At 37.8% G+C, this 26058-nt stretch overlaps 1 protein-coding gene across 2 annotated transcripts in view; it reads right to left on the minus strand.

The window, feature by feature from the left end:
* Nucleotides 1-16545: 16545 nt before the first annotated feature.
* LOC136857952 (uncharacterized) overlaps nt 16546-26058 on the minus strand; it is a 355007-nt gene continuing 345494 nt past the window's right edge. For both annotated transcript variants that reach the window (XM_067137083.2, XM_067137084.2), the window contains exon 5: nt 16546-23705. In XM_067137083.2, coding sequence (XP_066993184.1) covers nt 23496-23705 — 210 coding nt within the window. In that variant the 3' untranslated portion in view covers nt 16546-23495. The remainder of the gene's footprint in view (nt 23706-26058) is intronic.

A 26058-nucleotide genomic window follows, 5' to 3' on the forward strand; every position in this document is an offset into this window, starting at 1 on the left:
TTCACTAGTTTAATTTTCTATTTTATTATATTTTACCATTATGCCTAGCAGTGATAACTTTAAGCGGAATCTCATAATTATGAGGCTGTATGAAAAACCATACAGTATTTTCAATAAGAATAGTACCTTTTGAAAAATTAAAATTGGCAATTCCTGCACAGAACAGAGGGAACTCTAATATTATATACACTACCGGAAAAAAAAAAAATATTTGATCACATGTACCATGTAAGTAGTCCATGATTAAGATATATACTGTTGCTTTCATTCTTCTGACGTGTTTTAAGAATGAGAGGAATCCTCCACATTTTGTTGGAAAGCCATGGCTGTGTGTTAGTGGAACAATATGGTTGAGACTATGGACTTCAAACAGTCCAGCAGAAAAGCCTGGAGTCTTCTCAGGAAACTTAACGGAAACAGACCCTGCCACTAGAGAAATGGTTGCATCACCCCCAACCTAGTAGCTGAACATATTGTTAATATGTCACGAGCGCCCTCTGATAAGAAACATACCGTCCAAGTAAAGAAGTTGCTCAAACAACAGAAAAGCAACTTGCAGGAGAACTCTATATACTCGGAATCATTTTCACATCTGGAAGTAGATACTGCTATTAAAAGCCTCAAACCAGGTAAAGCTGCTGGCTTTAAGATGGGATATTTCCTGAGTTTCTGATACATAGTGGTCCAAACACAAGGCACTGGTTGGCTAAATTCTACTCTAATATATTATCGTCTGGACATCTGCCATATGGATTCCGGGTAAGCAAGATCATTGCAAATCTGAAACCCGGTAAACCGGAAGATCAAGTCGATAGCTACCGACCAATAGCATTGCTGAGTGTTTGCTATAAACTCCTTGAGAGACTTGTGTACAACAGAATTAGTTCAGCCATTAATGAAGTGATCCCAGTAGAGCAAGCTGGATTCAGGCAGAACCGAAGCTGTGTTGACCAAGTGCTAGCACTAACAGCTCACATTGAAGCTGATTTTCAAAGGGGTACTAAAACATCTGTAGTCTTTGTAGATCTAAAGGCTGCATATGATACTGTGTGGAGGCAAGGGTTGATGTTGAAGCTGCAACGAGTTATCCCTTGCAAAACTGTAACCACACTGATCAACAATATGCTAACCGAAAGGCTCTTACGTGTCATCATGTATGATGACATTAGTCGTCATAGGAAACTAAAAAATGGCCTTCCCCAGGGATCAGTATTGGCACCACTTCTACTCAATCTCTACATATCGGATATCCCTGAGACAAAATCATTAAAATTTTCTTATGCAGACGACCTAGCCATTGCCATTCAACATCCAGATCTCAGCCATGCCGAGGCCATCCTGACGTCTGACCTGAATACACTTAGCTGTTACTTCCAAAACTGGAGACTACAACCCAGCACGAATAAGACAATCTGCTTGCTTCCATCTTCACAACAAGTTGGCTAATACAAAACTCCAAGTATGCTTCAATGGCTCAGTGCTAAAGCACAATCCTAATCCAAAGTACCTCGGGGTAAATAAATAAATAAATAAATAAAAATGTAAACAGACTCTGGGATGGGTTTAAAGAAATTGTTGAGGAATGCGAAAACAGGTTTGTACCATTAAGGGTGGTAAGGAATGGTAAAGACCCACCTTATTATAATAGAGAAATAAAGAGACTAAGAAGGAGGTGCAGACTGGAAAGAAATAGAGTTAGAAATGGCTGTGGAAGTAAGGAGAAATTGAAGGAACTTACTAGAAAATTGAATCTAGCAAAGAAGGCAGCTAAGGATAACGTGATGGCAAGCATAATTGGCAGTCATACGAATTTTAGTGAAAAATGGAAGGGTATGTATAGGTATGATAAGGTAGAAACAGGTTCCAAGAAGGACATTCCAGGAATAATTAATGAACAAGGGGAGTGTGTATGTGAGGATCTTCAAAAGGCAGAAATATTCAGTCAGCAGTATGTAAAGATTGTTGGTTACAAGGATAATGTCTAGATAGAGGAGGAGACTAAGGCCAAAGAAGTAATAAAATTTACATATGATAACAATGACATTTACAATAAGATACAAAAGTTGAAAACTAGAAAAGCAGCTGGAATTGACAAGATTTCTGGAGATATGCTAAAGACCGTGGGTTGGGATATAGTACCATATCTGAAGTACTTATTTGATTAATGTTTGGTCGGAGGAGCTATACCAGATGAATGGAGAGTTGCTATAGTAGCCCCTGTGTATAAAGGAAAGGGTGATAGACATAAAGCTGAAAATTACAGGCCAGTAAGTTTGACATGCATTGTATGTAAGCTTTGGGAAAGCATTCTTTCTGATTGTATTAGACATGTTTGTGAAATTAATAACTGGTTCGATAGAAGGCAATTCGGTTTTAGGAAAGGTTATTCCACTGAAGCTCAACTTGTAGGATTCCAGCAAGATATAGCAGATATCTTGGATTCTGGAGGTCAAATGGACTGTATCGCGATTGACCTGTCTAAAGCATTTGATAGGGTGGATCATGGGAGACCACTGGCAAAAATGAGTGCAATTGGACTAGGCAAACGAGTGACTGAATGGGTTGCTATATTTCTAGAAAATAGATCTCAGAGAATTAGAGTAGGTGAAGCTTTATCTGACCCTGTAATAATTAAGAGGGGAATTCCTCAAGGCAGTATTATCGGACCTTTATGTTTTCTTATATATATAAATGATAAGAGTAAAGGAGTGGAATCGGAGGTAAGGCTTTTTGCGGATGATGTTATTCTGTATAGAGTGATAAATAAATTACAAGATTGTGAGCAACTGCAACGTGACCTCGAAAATGTGAGATGGACAGCAGGCAATGGTATGTTGATAAATGGGGTTAAAAGTCAGGTTGTGAGTTTCACAAATAGGAAAAGTCCTCTCAGTTTTAATTACTGGGTTGATGGGGTGAAAGTTCCTTTTGGAGATCATTGTAAGTATCTAGGTGTTAATATACGGAAAGATCTTCATTGGGGTAATCACATAAATGGGATTGTAAATAAAGGGTACAGATCTCTGCACATGGTTATGAGGGTGTTTAGGGGTTGTAGTAAGGATGTAAAGGAGAGTGCATATAAGTCTCTGGTAAGACCCCAACTAGAGTATGGTTCCAGTGTATGGGACCCTCACCAGGATTACATGATTCAAGAACCAGAAAAAATCCAAAGAAAAGCAACTCGATTTGTTCTGGGTGATTTCCGACAAAAGAGTAGCGTTACAAAAATGTTGCAATGTTTGGGTTGGGAAGAATTGAGAGAAAGAAGAAGAGCTGCTCGACTAAGTGGTATGTTCCGAGCTGTCAGCGGAGAGATGGCGTGGAATGACATTAGTAGATGAATAAGTTTGAATGGCGTTTATAAAAGTAGGAAAGATCACAATATGAAGATAAAGTTTGGAATTCAAGAGGACAAACTGGGGCAAATATTCATTTATAGGAAGGGGAGGATTGGAATAACTTACCAAGGGAGATGTTCATTAAATTTCCAATTTCTTTGAAATCATTTAGGAAAAGGCTAGGAAAGCAACAGATAATAGGGAATCTGCCACCTGGGCGACTGCCCTAAATGCAGATCAGTATTGATTGATTGATTGATTGATTGATTGAGATGCTAAAGAATGAGGGGTAACGCTTGACCGAACCCTATCTTATAGAAAGCATATTGAAAACCTCGGATCTAAGTTGAGATCACGTTATAATATTCTGTTTAAATTGTGTGGAACTTCATGGGGTGCTTCAGCAGACACATTACGACGCACTGGGCTTGGCCTCGTATATTCTGCAGTTGAATATTGCTCTTCAGTATGGCTTAACAGTTGCCACGAGAAGAAAGTCGATGTACAACTTAACACCACCATGTGTATCATCTCTGGTACTCTGAAGCCTACTGCAACGCACTGGCTGCCAGTCCTGTCCCACATTGCTCCACCAAGCCTGCGATGTTCAAGAGCCTTGTTCAAAAATATGATAAGATCATGTCCAATCCAACTCTACCTATCCACAGAGATGTTACAGATCTCTGGAGACAAAGGCTGAAATCCCGTAAGCCACCAATCAAAACAGCTAAGAATCTAATGGATGCTGTTTTCAATTTAAAAGAGGAATGGAAAGAGCAATGGATTCGTACAGCTCCGGAGGGGCCAAGCCTCTTTAATCCAAACCACGCCCCAGCTGGTTGCAGTTTGCCAAGAAGAACGTGGGCATCACTAAACAGGTTTCGCACTAATTGTGGAAGATCTGCATTCTCCCTTCACCAGTGGGGCTTCGGGGACTCTCCAGCGTGTGATTGTGGTGCTTTAGTCCAGACCATGCATCATCTAATGGACGAATGCCCTCTGTGTGCTTATGGTGGAGACCGGAAAGACCTTCCTGAAGTCTCAGTATCCCTAGTGCAGTGGATAAACAATTTAGATATCCATGTGTAATTGTTCCCTACTTACCATGTATTCTTTGCAGGCTTTTCTTTTGTATAATATTGTATATACTTCTGTAAATTCCATACACTTAATAATAGTAGACAAATGTATCGTGCTATGCCTCAGAGTGAAATGGACAAGCAATGTCTCACTCTGTCATCTATAATCTATGTCTCTATAATCTTTGTGAACATTCATCTGTCAAAATGAGGTATCTGAACGTGTTCAGGCAGCGACATTACTGCAGGAAGGTTGGATTATTCGCGCAGTGTCTACAGAGCTTAATGTGGCGTCATCTGTTGTTGGGAGGGTTTGGAAGCAATTTTGTGAAACTGGTACATACACATGAAAACCAGGACAAGGAAGAAAATGGAAAACATCGGCCAGAGAAGACCGATATGTGGTGAATTGTTCTTTCTGCCGGCGCTCTGCGACTGCCCAGGATGTACAAAATCGTCTGAGAGCAGCAACTGGTTGCAGTGTCAATGACCAAACAATATGCAACCGACTCCAAGAGGCAAGTTTAAGGCCTAGAAGAACTCATCAGGTCCCTCAATTAACTGTTTGGCACAAGAGAGATCAACTTTGATTTGCTGAGGACCATAGGAACTGGCACCTGCGTCACTGGCGCAATGTATTGTTTACAGACGAGTCCTGCATTTTGTCTAACATGGTGCGACGGACGAATACATGAATATCGTCGTCGTGATGAACGTTATAATAAAGCAGCAATCCAGGAAATGGGCAGATTCAGCTGCGGCTCAGTCATGGTATGGGGTGGCATCACAATTGATGGCCGATTGGACCTTCAGATAATCAGAGGCCGACTTAATGCTCAGAGCTACATCAACGAGATTGTACTGGATCACGTTATGCCCATTGCAATTATAATGGGTCCCCAATTTATACCGTAACACGACAATGCGAGAACGCATTCAACAGCAGCTACCATGCAAACTCTACAGGCAGGGGTCAAAACATACCGGGCGCCCAGTCACCATGACGCCTGAATTTTCAAATTCAGTTTTGAAATTTTACTTTTCGAAATGCGGAGTTCCTTTACATGTACATTCCCACCACTTTATAAAGTAACAAGTCGTATGGTGTTTTGCGTGATTTTTGTAGCTCATATTCTAATATGTGCAATGAACATTTTCACTGCTTACAGCAGAGTCTTGAATTCTGTAATTGGCACTTCGTACCTTGACATTTCAGTTCTGTGCGAGAGCTGCCTAGCGGTCATGAGAGACATCGCTCTAACCTGTCAAACAAGTAGCCTTTTATGTGGACATATCGTAACAAATTGAGTTCCATTACAGATGATCAGTTATCGGTAGCCAAGTACAAGGATCAGACCAGAGTTGTGGAGAAATGCAGAGAACTACTACGTTAAATAATTCCACAAACACTACATTACTGCCTTCCTTCCCGTGACTAGCCGTTCCTAAACTATTGCCACCAAAGCAGTGCTGATAAGTTTCCATGGAATTCATTCTTTGCATTTAAAATATACAGAATGACGCGTTTATCAATTATTGTATTTTCACTGAACATTATTTATACTTTTAATTTAATTACAGCATCTTGGTATTGAACAGTACTTTAGATATACGGTTGTTTTCATTCCTGTGCGGTTATGGAAAATTGGCAGTGTTGCATCAGACATCAAAGCCTGCAAACTCGGAATCTATTTAACGCTAGTGATTTATTGTTTATTTATTTCACGTTTCTGTGTTATACTTGCGAAAATTGACAAAATAAAATGAACAATGCCACACAAATTGATTGGTGCGAGTAAAAAAAAACCAGTGTACTCTTTCAGATTTCTTCGTAAGTAGACCCGGAAATGTAATACAAAGTGATACAGAAGCGAGTGAATGTGAGAAAACACTTGATGGAAGTGCCAACTGTAGTGTTCAGGATGACAGTGACCAGTGTAAAATTTATGGTGTTCAAAACAATGATAAGTCAAACATTAAAAATACGTAGAAATTAATTATCAGGCAAACAAAATTTCAGCAATCGTGACTTGAATTACTACTGTGGCTGCGCTATGAAGAAGGAATTGTGAAGTGTAAATTGTGCAGTAACTTTCCTAGTACCGTATTGCCAACCAAAATTCTAACGTTTTATTCAGATTTGCAGGACCATTTAAACTGGAAACTTTTAAAAAAACATGAAAAATCCTATCCTCACTCGAAGTGTTAGGAGGATGAAAGTCTCAAGAAAAATCCTGACTGTGCATCTTTAGCAAAGTGTGTAAAGAAAATGGATGCTAATATGTTACAGCATGTGAATGCATTGTTCATGGCATCTTATCATATTGCATGAAATAACAGACCCTACACTGATTTTGAAGGTTTGGTTGCATTGTTAAGCATATTGAAAGTTACTGATTCAGAGAAGTATGTGAATGATAAACAATGCAGAGAATTTATTTCTTACATTGCCCCAGATCTTCATGAAGATTTGTTATGTGAAATTAAGGAAAGTTCACATGTCAGTATCTTACTCGATGGAACCAACAGATAAATCAGATGATGAGGCGCTGATATTTTTAAAAAGAAAATAAGGTGAATGAGACATTTCTTTCTATTGTGTCATTGGAGGATGCAACAAGTGATGGCTATATGGAAGCTCTAAAAAAAGAATTGCTTCAGTTAGGGCTTTGGAAAACTCATCAAGGGTACAAAACTAATAGATATAGGAACTGATGGAGCACCATGTATGATTGGTGTCTGTAATGGTTCGGACACAAAAATATCTTTAAAAATTGAGAAGTTGGTAGACGTTCATTGTGTTGCACATCAACTCCAACTCATCGTTCTTCACTCACTGAAAACTGTGAAACTTAAAATCATTGATGACATTGATTTTACACTCAGGAAACTCTATAAGTTTTATCGGCATTCACCAAAACTACTTTGCCAACAGAAGAAAATTTCAAGGTTGCTGGAATGTGAAATATCTAAATTGCTGTACTTATACAAAGTTAGATGGGTAGCAAGCAAATTAAATGCTTTGTATGCAGTTGTCGAAGACTGGGAATGCCTATTGGTGCATTTAGAGAATATTTCTGAAAGGAAAGGTGAAGAAGGAATAATGGTTAAGGACTTCAAATTTGTCATCACAATTCATTCTTGTATGATTGTCTGAGTATATTCAAAAGACTTTCACTTGGTATTTGAGAGGCATGATCGGATTTTAAGTCAGGTAAGAGTACATGTAAATAATGCAATTAATTCATTGCAGCAACTTCAGAACACCAAGGGCCCAATGGAAGAAAAATTTGTTTCTGCTAAACACTTTCTGAAGTTTTCAGTGGAATAACAAGTGGAACATCAGATGTGTTGAATAAGAATTTCACGAGCGACAAGGAACATATTTTGGCAAGTGGAATTAACTTTCTAAAAGACATATTTCTTCAAAATGAGGATATTCAAAGTGCCACTGGTGTTTATGACGCACATTCCTTGCCATCGGGAAAACAATTTGAAAATTATGGCAACAGTGAAATACAGCTTCTTGCCACTCAGTTTTCAAAACACCTTCAAATTGAGGAGAACAACGTAGAAAACATACTGAGCGAGTGGTACAAGTTCAAAGTAGTCTGGAAAGGTCTTTCACTGAATGATCTACTTGAAAAATCGCAGACTGTGAGAGAACAACTTCCGATTTTAGGAAAGCTCTTCAGTATAGTATGAATAATTCCTGTATTGACCTCATCATGTGAGCGAGGGTTCAGCACAGTGAATATTATTAAACACAAACTGCGAAGCAAGCTTGCCGTGAAGAACTTAGGTGATCTCATGATGATATCTTTTTCTTTTTTTTTTTTTGCTAGTGGCTTTATGCACCAACACAAATAGGTTTCATGGCGACAATAGGGTAAGATAGGCCTAGGAGTTGGAAGGAAGCAGCCATGGCCTTGATTAAGGTACAGCCCCAACATTTGCCTGGTGTGAAAATGCGAAACCACAGAAAACCATCTTAAGGGCTGCCGAGAGTAGGATTCGAACCCACTATCTCCCGGATGCAAGCTCACAGCCGCGCTCCCCTAACCGCACGGCCAACTCGCCTGGTAAATGATATCTTTGAATGGACCATGTATAAAGGACTTTGATACAACAAAATGTATTGATCGTTGGTATTTTGGTGCAAAATCAAACAGGCACATGTAATATAATTTCAAAAGACACTTTCCTTGAAGGCAACTGGTGACTCTTTGGGATAGTATCTCTTAAAATATAAATTGTTTCTATTCCATTCTTATATGAATTGACAGACTAGACTACTGAAGGACACATTTCAAAAACAATACTTAGCTTTTTCCTAGTCTAACCTGTGGTTTTCATAGTCTTAATTTGCAAAAGGTGTGCTAGCTCCTGATAAATAGTTTCCATAAACTTGATCAGATAAACGATAATGCCTGAGTGCACTGAGCTTAAATTTCTTTCCAGAGCTGGAGCAAACCAAACAAGTGTCTGTTGTGTAATTGACCTGTTGAAACTGAAGTATTTTTCACTGAACATTGCGAATAAATCACAGACCCACTCCTTTTCTACCTCCACGAACCTACTACGCTGGCGTAGTACGGGGAGAGGTGATACTCCCAGGTGGCGGATAGGGGGGTCCTAACCGGCTTGCCAGCAGACTTGAGGGAAATAAAATACCTCTCGCGGACCAAACACACAACCCCTCTATGGGTGAGGGATGCAGACGAAGAATACACCTACGGTATCCCCTGCCTGTCGTAAGAGGTGATTAAAAGGGGCGACCAAGGGATGATTTTATTAGAACCATGAAACTACTTATATTTACCACCACGCGGGGAACACCATGGGTCGCTTTTACTTGCGCGTAGTACCACTGTGTCAGGTACCAAATAGGTTTGTGCTAGCAATAGAGTACGTTGCCGGCTTCTACAGTACCTGTGACTCGTATCCCTATATGTGCAACACCATGGGATTAGCGACACCATGGTTCTGCCTTGCCTATGCTTAGTATTCACTATGTGAGGAACACCACGGGATAGTGCAGGTCCCTGTGGTTAGTCCAGTTATGTGAGGAACGCCATAGGTTTGCCAGTATAGGTTTGCGTTGCCTGTAAATAGTGCCACAGTGTGTGAAACACCATAGGCCTGTGTTCCATGTGCGAATTTCATTACCTGTGAGTAGTACCATAATGTGTGGAATACCGCGAGTCTACACTACTTTCGATTAGTACTACAACATGACAAATAGCATGGTTCTATTTTCCTAGTGGTAAGTATCATTTTGAGGGGCCGATGACTGGGAATTGCAGGTGCTCGAACTGAAATAGTTAATTGATTAGGATTGATGGTATTCTTGGCACAAGTACTGACTTTCCCTGACCACATCCACAGAGATGCCAACTACTACAGATTTTCCATACAGTATATGAATTTCTCACCTCTGCTATGGCAGTACAGAAGTGGTACTGATTATTACAGATTTTACGAATTCGATGGGTTAACCCAAATGCACCCATAAGCGTATTGTTACGTGCTCTGTCTTGCGGGATAAATATCCATAAACCTACCGGTCTGCACCCGTAACCCGATTAGAGTACTGGAAAAGTGGTGGAGAAAGGAAGTAAAACAACAATGGCTGAGGGCTTACTCGATCTAATCTGGATCCTACTTATCTTGTTTTCTTCTTCTGCATTAGAAAAAGCAGTGGAAAAAGTAAGAAAAATAACAGTTGCTGAGGGCTTACATGATCAACTATGTCTCATTCTTTTTCTTCTTTCCTTCTCCTTTAGGAAAAGCATTGGAGAATGAAAGAAAAAAGACAGTTGCTGATGGCTTACTGGATCAAATATGGCTTCTTCTTCTTCCTCTTTTCTTATCCTTCTTCTTCTGTAAAAGTAGTGGAGACAGAAAAAAGGACAGTTGATGAGGTCTTAATCAATCAAATATGACCTATTAGTTTTTCCTTCTTCTTCTTCTACTTCTTCTTCTTCAGGAAAATCAATGGAGAAAGACACAAAAAGAACAGTTGTTGAGGGCTTACTCGATCAAATATGGCTTCTTCTTCTTATTATTATTATTATTATTACAATACCTTATTCGTTGCAGATAAGGCAATTACAGACTTGTTCGTGGCATTTCGGAACAATCCTGACGAAGGCATTTTGACTCCAGTCTGTAATATCAACACTGCACACTAGAAAGTTGTATCATAACTTGTAAAAGGCAAATGTGTTCATTCCGAAAGCCAACGACCCTCTAATTCAACCCTAGTTTATATGTTTATAAGAACTGCACGGCATTTTCCATCTTCATGAATAAAGATGCAAACACTATTGGTTGAAATATTGAAGGGAATAGTGTCATTCCAGGAATGCAATATGGCTAGTTGTATACCAACTCTACAACAATAAGCAGCCCTGAAGAAATAAAGCAGTGAAAGAAGCAATGGTAAACCAATACAAGCAACAACATTTTGAATGTACATACCTTAATGCAGCAGACAATACATTTCACTGGCTGCCTCAAAAGAATCGTGCGCTCTCGTCTTAATAGGAAATTACTCTTAAAAAAATAAATTCTATCACATCAAGTGCCGCTGTAGGTAGCTGTATTGTGGATGAGGAGTGTAATTCAAAGTGCTGTTTTTAAATTTTCCACCTTCCCCATGAATATGAAACAAGTACCGGTAGGTTTTGTTCAGTACGTTGTGTAGGAGAGACTCTATTAAAAGATAATTTGTGAAAAAATTACGAGGTGGCGACATTTGTTTACAACCTTTGATCATGAGTATAATATCTTTGCCGAACACATTCCATCCATATATGTTCAATTCTTATTCTATTACTGTTGGTTTAGTAATGAGTTGCCAGTTTTTGTTACAAAGCAATGCTGATGTCATGTAGTGCAAGTCTATTTCTGTGTTAAATAAAATAACAAGATATTTAAGCGTAAAAGCAATGAAGAGTCAGGTGACAGTGGACAAAAACTATTTGCAGCATATCAACATAACCAAAAGCAGTATACGGAAGAGTTTCCTTGCCTAGGACCATCTAAACTTTCACCGAACTACGCATTTTGTGATACATCAGGCGTGGTTTTTCAGTCAAACATGGAGATGTTGACTGCCGACACCACGTGAAATCTAATAAACCTGAAGTATAGGTGCATCAAAGGGTGATGCAAGATGCTTTTGTCTTCTTTCTTTTAATTACAAAAAGTTACAATAATAGTGTTGTATGGGCTGAATATAATTTCACACGTTTCTTTGGTTAAACGTAACTTCCCCTTATCTGCAGCAGACCATGCTAGATCATTATTCAATGCCATGTTTCCTAACTCGGAAATTGCTAAAAAGTATGGAAGTGGCAGAACCAATACAACTGCAATAGTGAGAAGCATATCTGAGCATCAGTATCTGAAGTAGTAAACAGTCTTGATCCAAATGTCATCACACACACCACACAAATTGAGTATGTGGCAAATAATGCTACTCTTCAACACAAGAGTCTCACATGATATACCTGCGCTATTTTGCTCCTGTTACGATCGCTGAATTTACAACATGTATTCCCTACCTTGCATGCTGCTGTTCTCTTCAATCTTGTCCTCGCCGCATCAAGCATTCCACTACTCCGCTCACCTGTGCTTTGCCTGCGCCATTCATCACGTGACTATGACGTCATCCTCTCTACGCTTCGCCTTCTCCGTTGTCTGTGCGCTGCGTGCTCACCTAATGGACACGTGATGATATGCTTCTCGAACTTGCTGGCTTGTAGCCTCCTCACCTTTTTATATTTTTCTACACCACTATACATTTCCCACTCCGCTGCTCCACATTTGAGTCCGCTTCCGTCTCAGAGTGGTGGAGCACCAAAATAACCGTGCTACTTTCTATTATGTCAATTCCATCTGGACTGTATATCTTCAAACTATTTGGTGAGCAAGATTTATCATTATTTGGACATTAGTTTTTCATCTGGGCCATTTGCCTGCTCAACTTTTCTTCCGCCGACTTAATACCTTGTATTTTAAAAGCTCATATGAAAGACTGCACTTCTACATGAACTGCGCTACGGACAACATAAAATTATTTGTAATCACTTCAGTTGTCTTCTAAGACGTATGCCATTTGTAAATTCTGTTCTCGTAACATAGGAATACCCGGTGAAGAAAATCCTTTCCCCGTTCTGATCCTTATCCCACTTCCCTTTTCCCTTAATTTCGTACTTCTTTTCTTTCAGGGTTTGCTCCCACTTTTCTTACTCAGTTTCTGTATGTATTCATTGTACGCTTGTATTTGTTCAATAGGCTTTTCTTACATGCATTTCAGAAATTCTATTTGTAAATGTGGCACACTTTTCTAATTTTCTCAAGTTTTACATATTTATCTTTCACCACTTGTTAAAATTTGTCTTCGATTTATTTATCTTGTTACTATGTTTGATTGTTAAATATATTCTATCCATATTGTTAATTTTTGGTCTTCCTTATGGCCTAGCTCCTTCTTACTGCACGTTTCCTTGGTTTAATCATTTATTATTATTATTATTATTATTATTATTATTATTATTATCATCATCCGAGCCTCTCTTTTCTATGACCTCTTTGCTTAAGCTTTATACTATATTCGGTTGATACTATTTGTTTATCGCACGCTATCTCACTACAGTATTTGGTATTCAGAGCTCCCTACGGTATTCGTAATCATATATACACCACAGTATGATAGCAGAGCTCCCTCACAACACTCTTGAGCTCCAGTTTTGAACCCCCAGCTCTGTCCCTTTGCACAGTTTTGAGAATTTTTTATTTCTCTAGGGAACTCATAGGTAACAGGTTCTCTGGTACCAAGTTTTTAAGATTCTAGAATGCTAGAAATGCCTCATGAATTTATATCTGTTTTCATTTTTATACCTACCAGTATATATTGCTACATTTTGTATTTCAATATGTCTCCTTACCTCAGACGGTAGAGTGCCAGCCTTCTAAGCTCAAGATGGTGTGTTCGATCCCGGCTCAGTCCAGTAGTATTTGAAAGTGTTCAAATACGTCAGTCTCATGTCAGTAGATTTGCCAGCATTAAAAAAAAACTCCTGTGGGACAAAATTCTGGCACCTCCAGAAACCATAAAAGTAGTTAGTGGGATGGAAAACCAATAGCATTATTATTATTATTATTATTATTATTATTATTATTATTATTATTATTATTATTATAGAATATTGAAAATTTCAATCAACACTTTATCAGGGTTTGGTGATAAAAATGAATTTGGACATTCAGGAAACTCTCAAGCCCACAAAAACTACAGGTCATTTCTTTAGAAGAAACATTAAGTGCAGCTCTCTTTACTGATAAACAATTATGTATCCTTACCTCAAAAATTTCCCTTAATATTTCTTAGGAGTTTGATGTTAAAAATTCAGACATTTAGGAAATGTTCAAGCCCTCAAAAACTAGATAATCGCTTTGGAAACAAGAGTTTCCCCACTGGGTACAAAATGCTTACGCTTTAGTACTTATGATGTTTTTGTTCCGAGCCCCAGTTTTGAAACAGAGCAGCTCTCCCCCCCGCCCAAGTTTTGGGAATTTTTCTGTTCTTCTGCAGGTTCTGTGGGTATACGATTCTCTGATACCATGGTTTAACTTTCTACAGTGTCTAAAGTGCCTCCTTAATTCATGTCTTTATCTATACATGCGTCGGCCGGAGGGTATATAAGTCCTGGTCTTACCAAACACTGGAGCATTCGTTGATGGTAGAGGAGGGAGCCGACAATAATAACAAGTGACATCTACATGTCGCAATAGCCTTGCTACATTTAGTTTTCCGTTTATTAGTACAGATGTGCCTGGCTCCATGCCTAAATGGTTAGCATGCTGACCTTTGGACGAGGGTGTCCCAGGTTCGATTCCCACCAGGTCGAGGATTTTAACCTTTATTCATTCATTTCAGTAGCTCAGCGGCTAGGTGTGTATGCCGCCTTCATCATTAGAATTCATCACATGTAGGACCTTATCCTCACAAGCGTGCAGGTCACCTATATGGCATGTCAACTCGAATGACCTGCGTCAGGGCTCTTCGGAGGCCTCATGCCATTTTTTAGTACAGATTTAAGCTGGAAGGGGAAGTCTGTCCCAAGAAGGAGAGATGAAACTGTAAAGGAAGTTAGTGACAAAACAGTGACAAGGCACTGATGGTACAGGCATTCCAAACAGTATGCGATTTATAGCGGGGCATTCTGTTCCCTGACTGCCGTGGACCATCCCATCTTCTGGATATGAATGATATATCCCTGTCAGCCGGTAGATATAATTTTTTTTAAATAAAAAAATCCCAGACTGATTTCAAAACCTACGCACAGCACTGCTCTCGTTAACAAAATGTACATAAATTAATATTTTGTTCTCATAGACATGGACTCCTTTTTGTGGACACAGCTGTTTCAAATTCAACTACATGGCCCTCGATGAAAGTGAACATGTGTTGTATTGTGATATCTCTATAGCTTATTTATGAAAAGAGTGAAATTCATTGTAAATGAAAATGTGTGTGCATCATTCATGAAAGAGTTTTGTATCTGCAAAGAAGATCCAAAATTGTTCCACCCTTATAAATTCAGTAGAAAATGTTCCCATTTCTATAGATGAATATTAGCATGGGTTTATTACCATTAATTTTTATATGCGAGTTTCCTACAAAGCAGTTACATCAATATTGTTTTCCAGAGTCTTGATAAAAACTGATACTTTGATCTGCTTAGCCCTTCTATGTTGATCTGCATTATGGCTGCCAATGTTGTTGCTTTCTTAGCACCACCCAGGGGTAATGTGTAGGGCACTTTGAGGTTAAACGTACAGACTTTTTTCTGCTCTCATCCTTGTGTGTTGACTATGTAAATAATTTGAACCTGTAAATACTTCAAACTGTAAATATTATGTATTACTACTGTATTTATATGTAATGTGATGTGTTAGCCATATGCTAAATAAATAAATAAATAAATAAGTACCATTAATTTAACACTAGCTGATCAAAGGATCAGGTTACAAGTTGCAACATTTTCAAATCTGCGTGTAATCTCAAAAAATGTTCTACCAGTACATTTCTTCAATACAAGAAGAAGTTTGTGGTGAAATGAATCAACATGAAACAGCTTAATGCCCCGGATAAAACAACAGAAAAGCTATCAAACCAGCCAGAAGAACAGCATTCGTCTCATATCCCTAACTGACTTATATGTCATATATTTTAGTATATTTCAATTTCAGAGCTCACAGGAACAAAGATCTAATTTTTACAAATAACTTAACAAATACCAGTATGGTCTAAACAGTTTTTATGAAGAATAGTGTTTTGACTTGGCAGCCTTTGGGCTCAGACGGCAGCGCGTCGGCCTCTCACCGCTGGGTTCCGTGGTTCAAATCCTGGTCACTCCATGTGAGAATTGTGCTGGACAAAGCGGAGGTAGGACAGGTTTTTCTCCGGGTACTCCGGTTTTCCCTGTCATCTTTCATTCCAGCAACACACTCCACTATCTTTTCATTTCATCTGTCAGTCATGAATCACTGCCCCAGAGGAGTGCAAACTCCAACTTGGCAGGTTCGATCCTGGCTCAGTCCGGTGGTATTTGAAGGTGCTCAAATAGGACAGCCTCGTGTCGGTAGATTTACTGGCACATTAAAGAACTCCTGCGCGACTAAATTCCGGCACCTCGGCGTCTCCGAAGACCGTAAAAGTAGTTAGTGGGACGTAAGCATTATTATTATTAGTATTATTATTAGAGGAGTGCAACAGGCTTCAGCAGCTGGTGCAATTCCTATCCTCGCTACAAGATAGGGGTTTCATTCATGCCATCCCTGACCCGGTCACTGACTGGAAAACGGGTTGTAGGGTTTCATTTTCAGTATTTTGACCTGATGTGATTATTGCTGTAGCCTACCTGTGATATATAAGTTTCCAGAGACAAGTGATTTATAAAAATGCATTAGCACACAATGAAGTCCCACTTATTACAGCATGTAGTGAATTTATGAAGAAGAAGAAAAGGAAAAAAATACTGTATATTCCATTTGAAATTCTCTTAATGTGAAGACTTGCCTAAAGGAAGTAAAAATAAACCACCATCATCAATGATTCTGTTCCATATTCGGGAAATAATATATTTATTAAAAATACTTATATTTACAAACTACACAATATATTCAACATCCTGAATTGAATTTCCTAATATTATTTCTCTCTTCTGAAACTATGTACAAATATGAACATATCTCTTTTCTTGTTTTTCCCCTTAATTGTTTAATCGGCAGTGAAACAATGGGAAAACATGAAACATATACATAAGTGTAGGGTGTGCTAATGATATGCAGTATGTACTGTCTGTAAACTGGTTAGCACCCATCTGTGTCACTTTCAGGTCGTACACACAACATAGCAGTTGTTTGAGGTACGGTACATCATGGATTTTGATAGGCAGAACAGATTAAGGAAGAGGATACAATAGGTTATACACCTTAAATTTACATTCTAAGTAGAAAAATATTTGACAGAAATACATAGTGAACTTGGTGCCAGTAGGTGAGAGAATTAAGTCAAACTTTGCAAATAGTATATTCTAGCTCAGGCACTGAATGTTGTGGAATGCTTAAAATGCTTAAAACTTTTTTTTTTTTGCAAGAGAGAGAGAGATAATTTGTACTGACACCAAGAATTTTTTCTCAGTTTACAATTCATACCTTCCAGTTCTTATGAGTAACAAGATTTCATTCAGGACATTCCATGTCAAATTGGACAGCAAAAAATGAGTATTTTTTTAAAACAATTTTAAGTAAAATCTTTAGAAAAATGAAGTCTTTTGAGATATTCATTGCTGCCCAATATCAGCTTCCTCAGTTCAACCATCTTCATTTTATTAAATGTTGAATATAATATATTTTTCAACTTTTTACAGAAATGATATGAACAAGCTATTAAAGATAGGACCTTCATTTCCTTATAATTGTGAAGATAAAACTACCTAAAATATAATACTGTTTTAAGAATTCAGTTATTTATTAATATATTCTGGATCTATATTTAATAAATTTGACTTGCTAGCCCACTATCAAAATATATTTTGAAAGTCTTCACACTTCTCTCTCTCAGTTTCCTCATCAAGGCAGGGCTGAGACTGCAGTTTTATTCAACTGTTGAAACTAAAAGAAATGATGTATTCAGATATTTTTTCCATTTTGGAATAAATATGAAATTAACATTTTAATGACTATTTCAATAATATTGTGAACAATTCGCATGATTTACATGTCGTTATAAAGCCTGTACAATATTATAACTGGAATATAGACTTCAGAAATTACAAAAAATAATATTGTACAATAACAGCTTTTTCTGCGAGCACTATTATAGATAGGAAAATATGATTTACGTGATCTTTATTGTGGTTCTTTTCTACACCTATTTTTAAATTAGAAATGTTTAAAAAACTTGTTCATTTTTTCAGTAATTGACCAACTTGATGTGGAATGTCCCATTCATGAATAATTGTACATTCTAACAGAAATTCATAAATGTTTTATTAAGAAAAGTTTATGACTAGGTTTTTGAAAATATGCACATATTGAAAATATTACTTTTTAAGTTATTCAACCATAGATAGTTACATATATATTTTTATATACTTTTTGAGTTACTAACATGAACATGGGAAAGAAGCACATAGTTATAATTGTTTAAAGGATCTGACTGAGGTAGAGATATTATTCAGATAATTCATAGACCTCTTCTCATTGTCAAGATCAGCTGATCAACTAACAGCCATCAGGTCATCATTTAGAGTACCTCCATTTATATACAGTAATTCAAGAAATTATCATTTTCCTAACTCACTATGAAAACATATGTAACTTCAAGCCCTAGAACTAAACATCTTTCACTTTTAGGTATTAAAAATCTCCATTTATTCATCTTTCTCTGTTACCAGTGTACTCTTTATAGAGCCAGTAAAATAGCCTTCTTCTCCTTAGCTCAAATAAATGTCATGAAGAAAATTCACCACCAAGACATTATTAAAATGGGCTGTTGTTTACTAAGTATGCACACAAAAGCCTGTAAATGAGCCAGTATAGCGTTTCACTAAATAAAACTGATTGAAATGCTGTCTACTTGTATAAATGTAAATTAAAATAGAATGACTGCATCCACTGTAGTTACTATATAAATGTGAAACTCTTTACTGTATTTTCCAAAATTTTTATGCATTTCTAGACATGGATGTCCATACCCGGGTGAAAGGTGAGGACGCCCCCCCCCCCCGCCCCCAGCTCTCAGGGAAAGTAAAAAATCTAATATAGTCAGCTGTTTTTCTTTCAAGAAAATGTTTTTAAAATCGGTATTATGTAGAAGTGGTAGGGGTACCGTGTGTGGTATTCTATCATGGAATACAAGTCTACATTCATCTTCCAAAATATTAAAAATACTACATACCCCCGGGTCTAACCCCCCCCCCCCTTTCCCCTTAAAACTATCTTATGGGCGCCCATGTATCTAGAGGTTATTTGTATATTATTAGTCTACTGAGTTTCTATAATATCAGTCAAGCTGATTTTCATAAATGAAGATTGTCATATAATTATTGCAGTCATACTTCCCCTACATTATTTATTTTGTTATATTTGTGCATTCCAAAAACATCCAATTCCCAACTGAGGAATCAACCCCAGAGTACCCATTATGGTACCCATTATTATTATTAGGCTATTTTCTGCTCATGAAAAATAAATGCTTCAACAGTAAAACATGGAAGATTTTAAACTATTTTCAATGAAAGATGAGTCATGCCAACACCATTCTGACAATGGTTCTAAATTTCAAAATATAAAGATTTTACGACTAGATGCTCTTCCTTATGTAAACCTTACTGTGTGATAACGCCTAAAGTTTAAAACTGAGACAGCGCATGTTTAAATGTTATGTTTGGTCAATTTTGCTTTATGGAGTTGAAGCTTGAACTGTGACACTGACCACCATAAAAAAGCTGGAAGCTCTGAAAATATGGTTTCTCCTGGATAGAGAGCATGTCTCTAATGAACACATATTGCAGAGAGCAAACTGTAAATGAGATCTATTGACCATCATTAAATGCAGAAAAATTGCAATCCTGGGGCATGTGTTACATGGTGAAAGATATGCAGTATTGCACCTTGTTTCAAAAAGCAAAATTGAAGGACAGCAGGGAGTTGGCAGCAAAAATATGCCATGTCTCAAGAACATTCAAGATTGGACTGGGATAAAAACTGTTGAACAACTCTACCGTGTTGCTGAAGATAGAAGAACACTGTGCATATTAATTGCTAACATCCAGGAGACTGAACACGACATATAGTAGTAGCAGTAGTAGAAGAAGAAGAATTGATTTATATTCAAAAATCTCTCAGGAATGATATATCAGAAATGGTTGTAATGGGATTTACAATGAATTATACAACAGAGAACATTTTATCAGTGGCAATGTGCACACAGCCTGGACTATACTTCAGGCAAAATATGAGATATCTCCCGGATTGATATTTTGTTAATCATACTAAAATGAAAGCTAGCCTGCCTGGTCGCCACAATCGTTAAGGCATCAAGTCTATATGGTCTGATACTGTGGTCAGTCAGTTTGAGTCTCATTGGTCAAAAAAAGAAAGAAAGAAAGAAATTACCGTTACCATTCGAATGTTGGTCAGCAGGGTAGGAGAGGTGATGGTACTCAATTTCTAATCATTAGACTGAGTGGCAAAAGCCTGAATTCAATTCCAATCCTTTCTGCAGTGTTCATATGGAGAGAGGGCATGTTACTGTTGATGGTGATCTGTCCCTCGAAAGGGGATGTTAAGCTTCGAGCAGACCCCTTGGTGCTATTTGACAGGAGTAGGCTATGTGCCAGTACCGGATTTCACCCTCTCCCTTCCTACTATCATATATTGTATCATTCATTTCATCTCATTAAGTCCTCTGATGAGGTTGACATTAGGAAGAACATCCAATCATAAAACCTAGCTACAAAGATTAATCTCACTTCGTACCCGATCTCAAAGAGAAACAGGACAAGGGTTAAACAGACACATATATCAAAATGAAGGCTCACCAATAGATAAAATACAGGCAGAAATAAATGGTTTGATTATATAGCAGCGTCTTCCATAAACATTTTCTAATCTCATGAAAATTAGGTTTTATTGAGAAAAGGAAGACAGTACTGGTATGTGGACAAAGTAGATCTGCAACCTAAGGTACTGTACAGTATATAGCAGTGAAGTTACTTTATGAAAATAATACTTTATTCTCCAGCTCTCATTTAAAATCACGTTATCGTATGTATAAAACTATAGAAATTTTAATCAACATTATGTTACCATATGCCTTTTTGCATGTTCAACTCACTAAAAAATATCCATCTGTTGCCCTGGGCAGTATTCTTTCCCAAACAATGGACTGTTCCTTGTGACATTCATTCAAACCATAACCACCAACAACAGCAGAAATTCAGTGTTTGTTGATCTGAACTGTACTGAGCTAAAACATTCTAAAGACACCTTGAGCTAAAAATGTAGTTTCTCCACATAAGTTTACTGTCTTTCTTCACTCAGTGAAACCTAATAAGATTAGAAAATGTTTCTGGAATGTTTATAAATGCCTCAGTTTACTTCTATCTTCAGTTTCTCCATGACAGAATGAAAATTTGGCACATATTGCATAGCTGAGATTTTACTCCATTAACAAATCAATACTGTGACATTTAGTTCTCCTTTTCCTGGAAAACCATTTTGTGCATATTTAATTTACACACTTCAATTGCTTATCTTTGCAACTTGTAATGAAGTTGCTTTTTAATAGGTTTGAAAACTAGGACTTATCTATCTAGACCAGTCAATGCAATAAGAACAGGTGTGTTGCCCTGTGAATCTCTGGAGGTTGGAACTATAACTCTCCACCCTTCCTGATGGGAAAATATTCACATTTTCAGATTTCAGCGTGTCTTAACAATGTCATCCAGAAGCGCATATGGATGAAGTAATAGCCTTCTCACCATACAAGCTGAGGTTAATTTTAAATCAAATTTTATCATATCTGAAATTAAGATGCTTTAGAATCTCTGTCTCTTCTCTGCTAGTCCTACTGTAAAGTTGTATCAAAGATAGGGTAGGGTAGAATATGCTTATCACAGTCTGTTGTCAATCCTTCAAAGTCAGAATAAGGTTGAACAAGACTGAAAATTAGTTGGCTGAACATAGATTTTAGGGGTTAAGAAAGCCAGCTTGACCAAGCAAGTTCAATTTGGGGGTACAGGTTGTATGGCTATAAACTTTTACTAGAAAGATGATCAGTTATAAACACACCATCTGCAGCCCTGAAGATGGATTTTAATGGTTTCACTTCGAACAAACATTATGACTGTACCTTAATTAGTTTAAGTCCATGCCTACTACCTTTCCAGTCCTGGTGTGCGACACCATAAACCTATCTGTGTTAGTATGATGTTAAACTACTAACAAAAAGGGGGGGGGGGGGAAAGGAATGTTCTCGGTTTGAACCATTTACTACACTTCTACTTACACTTCTATTCATAATTACAGATCCTATAATTTTCAAACAAGAATGTCCTAGCCTCTCTCGATATGTTAGTCGACTCTCTCATAAACTGACCACAGACCTGCAGTTAGGAAAACAGTACTAACCAGGTAGAAAAAATGTAGTTTATTAATAGGAGACTGGAGGATCAGAAAGGAACTGCTCACCCTACCATTTGTAAACTCTAGTTCAGTATGTTGAATTGCCAATGTCCAGGGCTAGATAAGGCACTGCCCCACCCCTCCATTAAACCATTGTAATTCTGTTATCATAAAAGGGACCTACAGTACTTCTAGTAGAACATTTCAAGAGAGCATCATTCAGGTTCTGTAAAAATATAAGCATGAAGTTAAATAAACTTTCATAAGTTGAAAAGCCTGTTAAAACATATCAAAGGCATATATTCACTCTTTATTGTGTACCGTTAATATATTATTTAAAAAATATATTTTTCACCAAACACTGAAATTGTAACAACCATCAATACAGACAGTTAAAGAAATGGTTATACAGGTAACACATTCAGCTTTATCATTCTGCATTAGGTATTTGCAAAATAGCACTGTAACTGATAACAGATGAAGACAGAGAATTTTATATTACATATACATTTGCATGTTTTTAAACTAGACATCTCCACAAGCTTGTACATTCTGATGTAATTTTAACATACTTGCCTTAAATTATATTAATGAAATAATAACCTTAGACTTTTTAAACAATGATTTCCAAACTAGATTGTGTTGTAGCCTATACTTTTTTGTACATCCTTTAGAGTCCAAGATATAACACTAAATTATTTTATTAAAAGTCTAAGATAACTCATAAAATATGCATTAAAGTGTCATTCCATAAGTGCTAATATTCTCACAACCCTTTATTCTTTCAGTCAGTAGCTACTTGATATATTATTTAGATTTATTGTAGAAAAGATCCCACTGAGCTTATGAAACCAATGAATCTTTCATATTTAAAAAAGACTATTTGTTTTACATTGCACTGACACAGATAGGTCTTATGGTGACAGTGGGATGGGAAAGGGCTAGAAGATGGAAGCGACTATGATCTTATTTAAGGTGCCTGATGTGAAAATGGGAAACCATGAAAAACCATCTTCAGGGCTGTCAAAAGTGGGGATCGAACCCAAGTACAAGTTGCAAGTACAGTAGACAGCAATGTGATTCGAACCACACAGCCACACCAATGAATCTGTTATGTACAGTACCTAGTTTACTGTATTATTATTATTACATCTGTCTTGATGGATGTTATCCTTCCTGTGTTTTATTCATGTCAAAGATGTTAAAAGTCTTATAATTCTTCATCTATTTTCATTCATAGTGTTCTGACATGTGGGCTACACATTCTAAATATAATGCGAGTGCTCAACATACAAAATGTTATCCCAGGAAAACTGGAGGCACTTCACAGTATGACTGATGTCCTAGAACAGATTCCTCTAACTTGTCACACCAGTGTAGAAAGTTCATGAGGTGACATGGCTGTTGTAACAGAGCTCAGGTCCAGAGTTGCAGCTGGAATTCCTGGACTTACACTACCACTTGCTTCTCGGGGATGACACACGCTCTTGTTCAAGTCTATCGGTGTCGGTGGAGTGGACTGGCGTAACGATTGCTGGTGCTGCTGAGCTAGGGCTCTCACTGCGTTTGTCTTCTCCTGAACATAGAGATGTCACATAAATTAGTATTTTTTTTTTTAAATGTGTGGGAAAATAAGGTTCTAACAATATTGCTCACAAAATTGAATTAACAAATGGAACAATTTAGAGGCAAATTTATTTCTCCTTCGAGTTCATTGAGTCACTGTTAAAGCTTAAGTTGAAATGAAAATAATGAATTGCTTGTTTTCCACCATAAGGCGATAAGAGAAAAAAGGAAATAAGTACAGTGTTGCAGGATTCGTTGTTTTTAAATCTCATTCTCTCTTTTTTTCTGGCAACACTTTTTGCCAGGAATACATTTTGAATACCTACTCTACAGTTTAACCCTACGCAGGGGAACCGCTTCACAAATTAAATTTTGATCATATTAATTATGGAGAGGAACAAACAAGTGTCATATCAAATAACATATAGAAAGGAACATAAAAGGGAACACATAATATGAGAAGCACAATAAGAGGTCACTGTGGGGAGAAGGAGCAACAGAAAGAGGAGAGAAGGACAAATATTAAACAGTGGCGGATGTTAGGATCAAGCCGTGGGCTACCACTAGACTTAGGTTACCCTCTTTTCGATGGATGATTTAGTGAACAACAAGCTCTAAGCATTTTGAGCTGCAGCCAATAGCCAACGGAGTAGTCTGCTGTGTTGTCAAGGCTGTTTCACAAGCTATTGCCCTGGCTTCTGCTACTGTCAATAATCAACACCTCATCAGTGAAGATGTTAGCCTAAGGCTTAGCAAATTAAAGTCCAGCTTTGTGGCTAAATGGAGAGAATGTTTGCCTTTGGCCCGATGGCTCCAGTTCAATTCTGAGAATTAACCCCCTTGTACTCTTAATTCCCCTGGCTTGGGGACTGGGTGTTTATGACGTCTTCACCATTTATTTCACCCTCATTAGGTCACCACCAAGCCTATACAGATGCGATGCACCATTATTATTAAATTAAAATGTTGAATTTCACAGCATTACTAGCGGTGGTACCCATCTTTCACTGATTTATTAGCTTCCTCGGAAGATCAGTGGTGGTGTCCGACACATGATTACAAGTTCGATTCCAACCACTCAGACAGAATACTAAACCTGAAAGATTGCATTTCATTTTAGCAGATCTACCTATAAGAAGAAAACTAGGTCTATATTACTACTATAAGAGCAACCCTGCAGTGTCTTCCTACAAGGATGTATGTCTGTTATCTATATAATTAAGTCAGAAGTATGAGGTGAGGAAGTACACACGATGCGTATCGCATGGTTGTTCGTTAGCAGTGGCGATCTGATGGAGCAAAGCCTAGCACACCTATCTACCCTGTCCCTGCACCTATCGGATATTCAGCACCAAGCCGCATGAGTTGAGGAGAGGCAGACACGGTGCCCGGGCTGCGAGATCAATCTCCGATGCCTTGCTCTCAGAAATACGTGCAACAATTTTTCTCATTGCTTTCAAGTTTTGTGAATGGAACAATATGTCAGATGCTTACATTATAATGTACTTCAGAGTTCCATTGTCCTCATTATTTTGAGGTTTGGGCTTCACCAATAGCCTTGGTAGCCCTCAGTATACGCCACTGATATTAAAACAAAAGGACTAGAATAATGGGCTCTCCCCTCATCAGTTCCAATTCTTCTATATTCATTTCTTTTCAGCAGAAAACAAGCTCATTTCTGCCTCCTAGCATCATCAGGAGGGTGGGCTTCAACAGTCGCTGAGGGGCCATTTTGACAGATCTTCAATCTTTGTGTGGGAGGTGCAAGGCCCGATTTACAAATGGGCGGACTGGGCATTTGCCCAGGGCGCCAGTCTTTGAGGGGTGGCGGCCGGCGGATCGAGTAATTATGGCCTGCGTGAATTACGTCTTAAATTCATTACACTCAAATTGCTTTTACTTTCCACAAATTATTTCACTTATTTTATTAGCCTATATAAAATTTAAACTATTCTAACTTTAAAACCGGAATTTAATCTATACGGTATATTTAAATTTTATGAAGGAAAATGAATAACTACAAACACTAAGGAAGGTATTGCTTAACTCGTGCGAGTGTTGGGTGGGCAGTTGTAATTGGTGGCTTGGCAACTCTGTTAATCTAGACAGCCCTGTCTGTTATTGGCTCGTGACGGTTTGTGTTCGTATTGTTGTTTACATCCGCTCACCATCAACCAGATAACCTCACCTAGCCAACTCATTGTCTCGTGTAATTCTTACATGTTGTTCAGTATTTAACCAAGGGTAAAAAGATAAGTGGTACTAAATACGAAAAACGCGCTGCTAAAAAGCAGAGTGACGAACTTGAACTACTGTACTTAAGAAAGTGCCTAAAATGGGAAAGTTCCTAACTTTGACTCGTT

Source organism: Anabrus simplex, chromosome 1 (genome assembly GCF_040414725.1).
Source record: "Anabrus simplex isolate iqAnaSimp1 chromosome 1, ASM4041472v1, whole genome shotgun sequence".
In the NCBI taxonomy this organism is placed as follows: domain Eukaryota; kingdom Metazoa; phylum Arthropoda; class Insecta; order Orthoptera; family Tettigoniidae; genus Anabrus; species Anabrus simplex.